General features: G+C 30.6%; 1 protein-coding gene across 1 annotated transcript in view; it reads left to right on the top strand.

The window, feature by feature from the left end:
* LOC119631255 (nuclear migration protein nudC) overlaps positions 1-3,094 on the top strand; it is a 30,086-nt gene extending 26,992 nt beyond the window's left edge. The window contains exons 4-6 of the mRNA XM_038023304.1: positions 2,073-2,267; positions 2,373-2,575; positions 2,699-3,094. Coding sequence (XP_037879232.1) covers positions 2,073-2,267; positions 2,373-2,575; positions 2,699-2,750 — 450 coding nt within the window. The 3' untranslated portion in view covers positions 2,751-3,094. The remainder of the gene's footprint in view (positions 1-2,072; positions 2,268-2,372; positions 2,576-2,698) is intronic.
* The last annotated feature ends 2,090 nt before the right edge of the window (positions 3,095-5,184 follow it).

Raw genomic sequence — 5,184 nt, 5'->3', positions numbered from 1 at the left:
ATACGTGACTTGACCAGTGTTCATAACGACAATGATGATGATGATGATGATGATGATGACGATGATGATGACGATGACGATGACGATAATAATGACAATGACGATGACGATGGATGTATCATAAATAAATCTAAATCATTAACATGATTTTCCCTTCTACAGTTGTTCTTACTTGTGGTCATTTTGTTGTACTGAGACAAGCGACAAGAAAACAATTTTTACAAAGTTCAAGTTGATGTGGAGTCGTAAAGAGGTTTTTCTTTTTTTTTTTTTATTATTTTTTTGCATTTTTTGTATTTAGATTCTTAGTGTCTATGCTTGTCTTATATAATTTAAGTTAAGAGAAATAATAGCAAATAAATTCCTCTTTCGACTTGAGACGAACCTATCGATACCCTTCAGTTGATTTTCTTACAGATTTAATTAATTCATAGATTGCATTCAATCGGCTATCAATCGGAACATTTTTATTGTCTCAGATAATAAAAAGGTTTTTAAACGTCTGCCCAAAAAAAATTCTCTATTCTTATGTATGATGTGGGACGGGGATGTCCTTAATAATACGATCAATAATTTTCAAAAAAACAAATTGCAGTAATATGCAGTCTTCTAGAGTCAGAGACTCTTCCCCTTTTTAACATTTTATGCACGATGAAAATGATTAGTATTCATATGACGATTTCATATTCATCAAGTGCGCTCTTAATATTTTATGAAGACTTCAAAGTGAAAGCTTAATTCTAGGTATTGCACAATTTTAAATAGCAAAACTAATGACCCTTTTGATGGAGAGCATGAAAGACATAAGTAACGTTGAAGATTGGAGAAGGAAAGGTTTCCAGCACCAATATTATTGACATTCTTAACTTAATTCTTGGCAAAGTCAAGGCTTTTCAATGTGGTTTGCCATGTAAGTCAACTACCAGTAGGGGGTTAGTACATAATTTTATTACACACCAATCATCTAAAGAGTGAAATGTCAAAAATTTTGTATATTTTTTTTTTTTTTTTTTTCTTATTTTGCTATTAAAATGTTTACAGTGTTAAGGTTTATGCTTTGGACGTTTCACGTGTCATACATTACGTTTTGCGATCGCAATGGAATTTTGTTCTCAGCTATTAGTTCAATGTTTTCAAAAAATTTCATATGCTTTAGTTGAAAATAGTCCTACTAATCGTGAATGCCGTTTGTTTTACATGTTGAAAGGTTACGTATTTACATTGCACTGAACAATAGAGTGAATCCTATAAAATATGCTAAACTTCAAGAGTTTTCAATTATAATTATCTTACGGTAATTCAACGGCAAAGATTAAACAAGGATGAAATATGATATTATTATATAACTTGGAATTTCAAATCGATCGCCATGATCGCCATATATATATTACTGAAAACAAATAATGACTATTGTTCCAATTACACTTTATTTTTCGACGAAAGAAATAGAAGAAGAATTTTCCGATTACTAAATTGGATGGAAAAAAAAATGCACTTGCACTTGGTATAGAATTGTAAAATTTTGGCATAATTACGCTTGATCGAGTTTCCGATATCGATCTCACGATTTGTATCAAGCTTGAATATGAAGATCAGTTCAAAGATCTTAAGCTTTGAAAATGGTTAAATGACAATTATTCCTCCGATAGATGATGAAATGATTGAAAATGGCATAGATCAAGCTACACCTACTCGCGACCTATTTTGAAATTAAGCAAAGTTGCTTTTATAAAACGAATTAAAAATCATCCCCATACCATTTATAATAGTATTCGTTCTTGGGCCTAACATATGTCGCTATACTAAATTTTACCCAAATATCCCAAAAATGGCAACCACCGATAGGTTAGGCAAAAGAAAACAAGACGTGTAGGCGGACAGACAGATAGGTAGATAGAAAGACAGACTTTATAAAGGTGAGTCTATCTCAAGCCTTTCTGGTTGTTACAAACTCATTCTATCCTTGTAACGCAAGCGCTGGAGTAAAGACTTGTATAAAATTCTAAAATTTTTTTGACATAAATAAATTAATTTTGATTTTCCATTTTTTTTTCTTGTTTTCTTGTTTTTAGTTAAAAGTTCCATTTAATGTAACATTCGCTTTACGAGCCCGCGACGTTATAGTCGATATACAAAAGAAAGCGCTAAAGGTGGGCATAAAAGGTCAAGAGCCCATCATAAATGGTGAACTATGTGCTGAAGTTAAAATGGAAGAATCGCTTTGGGTATTACAAGATAGCAAATCTGTACAAATCACTTTGGAAAAGGTATAAAAGTAATTTGCTATTATTTAAAATTTCGTCCTCATAATTATCTAATTTTTTTGATGTCAAAAAAAAAAAAAAAAAAAAAAAAAACGCAACTCATTTTAGGTGAACAAAATGAATTGGTGGGATCGTTTGGTTGTGACTGATACACCGATATCCACGCGTAAAATTAATCCCGAACCATCGAAATTATCGGATCTGCAGGGTGAAACGCGTAGTTTGGTTGAAAAAATGATGTACGATCAACGGCAAAAAGAAATGGGCTTACCCACTAGCGAGGATCAAAAGAAATTGGATATCTTAGAAAAGTAAGTTTGTTTTTTTTTTTTTTCATTTTGATTTTTTAACGTTTAAAAGAAGCAGAAAGTGGGAGGAGAACACATATGAATGAATGAATGAATTTTGTAATTTTTATATACTACTTTCAACAGATTCAAGCAACAACATCCCGAATTGGATTTTTCCAAATGTAAATTTAATTGAAATTATCCGAGATATTCTTCGTTCATCAGAACTGCCTCATGTTGCACTCAAACCCGAACCCCTCCGCGATCACTAACTTTCTCCCGAGCTCTTTTTTCATCATTTATGTTATGCTTATCGGCAAATTGCACGCGTAATATATGTATTCTTCTCTATATATGGATTCTCCACCGTATTTATATTTTTATTTAATTTTTCATCATTTACAAAGAAATCTTATTATTACACTATTAATAATTATAATATTAATAAATATTTGCAAACAAATTTTATTAAATAAAAACAAAACTCTTTGGTATTTTATAATTGTGGGCCTGTGGTGGATAAATGGTGGCTTCCGCTTTAAATGTTTTTTTTTTTTTTTTTTTTTTTATTCTTTTCCTCAATAATTCAATATTTTATTATCACCGTTGTATTTATTTATATATTTTGTTTTTTTCTTTTTTTGCAATAGAACACGCTTAAGATCGATTAATTAGCATATTTACTCGTTTATCAGTAACTCTTTCATAGATTTCTGTAAGCGTCAAAGACTATTTTATTAATATATAAATCAATGTTGCGCGCGAATAACGTAAGATAAGGTAAAACGCATTTAAGTTTTAACTGAATAGTTGAGCCCCCAAACATATGTTTCATAAGACGGACCTATTAATGTAACCTAATGTGTAAACAAGTTTAATGAATATTTTTAACATAAAAATGCTATGCCATGCGATCGTATATAGTATTGGTAAACGTTTCAATAAATTATAATCATTGTTACTTTAATAAAGAATCTATATTACTTTGCTTTACACAGTTTATTCTTATTTGCTTCTTTTTTTTTTTTTTTCTCTCTTTTTTTCCTATTTTAAATATGATTGCAAGATAGTTGCTATATGAACATCAAGAGACTTAACTTAAAAAATAAAAAAAAAAAACTCGTTATGTACTTCAAAAAAAATATACATACATACATACATACATACGTATGTATATGTATATGTACATATATATGAGAAAAAACGAAAACGTATATAAAAAGAAAATAATTAGTTTAATCATGAAAACAACACTCTATTCTCGGTATTTCGATTCGATTAATAAGAGAAAAGAAAAAGTTACGGCTTCGACACGTTAGAGCACTTTCATGGTATTTTTCTTGAAACTTACTTACGATGAGATTTTTGAAATTGTTTTCGTTATCGACAAGTGGTTGGTTGGTGTACATTAAACTTTGAAATCCTATTCATCAGTGTGTTGCGGCCGACTTTGTAAGAAGGGGATGAGAAAAGTCGATATCAAGTCGATAAATTGTGGAAAGTGTTTGTGCATGTGTGTCGTCCAGACAATCAATTGGGTTTTTGGCAAATATTTTTTCCCTCCATTTTATGTTTGTTTTCGAAGCCTACCTAACTATATCAAATGTTGCGGTTTTTCTTTTTTCGGCAAATCTGAAGTGAATCGAAAAAATAGTTGCGAATTTCTGCATTATGAACGCCACTTACAAATAAAAAGATACGTCAACAGCGAGAAAGACCGAAAGCGATATACGAAGACAATTAGACTTTACATATATTGAAATTCTTGGCCTTAGGATAGGGCTACCCACAAAACCAGGAAACCTCGTGCATTTCCATGGAAAGTGATATACGAATATGGATCGGTTTATGCTACTATTCATTGCTCGATTTACAACGGAACGGTTTGCGATATAATCGGTGTATGTATAGCAAAATAATGCGAAAAAAAAGAGGAGAAAGATAAAAGAGATAAAGTGAAACATAAATTTTGAAAAAAAAAATAGTTATTGAAGAAACTAAAATCTTTTCAACAAAAATATCAAACATAGTTTAATAAGTGTGAGTTGAACTTCAATATATGAAAAATAATTCCATGCAGCAAAAGCATTGGATCCTTTCAGTAATTGCTGATAATTGGTCAGTTTATCTTTCCCATTTTTTGCCGATCATTCGTATTCGATTCGCCCTTTTACGATACCAACAGTTGAAAACTTTTCCCAACATTTTGCAATTTTTTTTTTTTTTTTTTTGCCTTTGAACACAAAGCTCGATAATTATGAGCAAATATATGAAATTTTACATTCGATACTATCCCGTACCATCAAACTAAAACGAAAACGGTCTAGATCGAGTGAGCGTGCGCGCTCGACAAAGAGAACCCACAAACCGATCGTTTATTCTTAAGCGCTTGCTCTTAGTTTTTCTTTAACAAGTTTTTTTCCTTTTAATGGAAAAAATTTTCGTTTAAAATATTTTTGTTTTTTGCAAGTTATAAGAATACTTTTTGCAAAAATCTGCAAAATTGAATAAGTTTTTCTTTTGCCAGCAAACTGCGTGATTAGCTAAATATATTTTTCATTTTCATTTATACTGATTAGAAGTGGATGCAAAAAAAAAAAAGTTAAAAAATATAAATATCCATATACGCA

The sequence above is a fragment of the Glossina fuscipes genome, unplaced genomic scaffold (assembly GCF_014805625.2).
Source record: "Glossina fuscipes isolate IAEA_lab_2018 unplaced genomic scaffold, Yale_Gfus_2 1, whole genome shotgun sequence".
Taxonomy (NCBI): Eukaryota; Metazoa; Arthropoda; class Insecta; order Diptera; family Glossinidae; genus Glossina; species Glossina fuscipes.
Note: the sequence above shows the minus strand (reverse complement) of the source record. Positions and strands in the feature narration are given on the sequence as shown.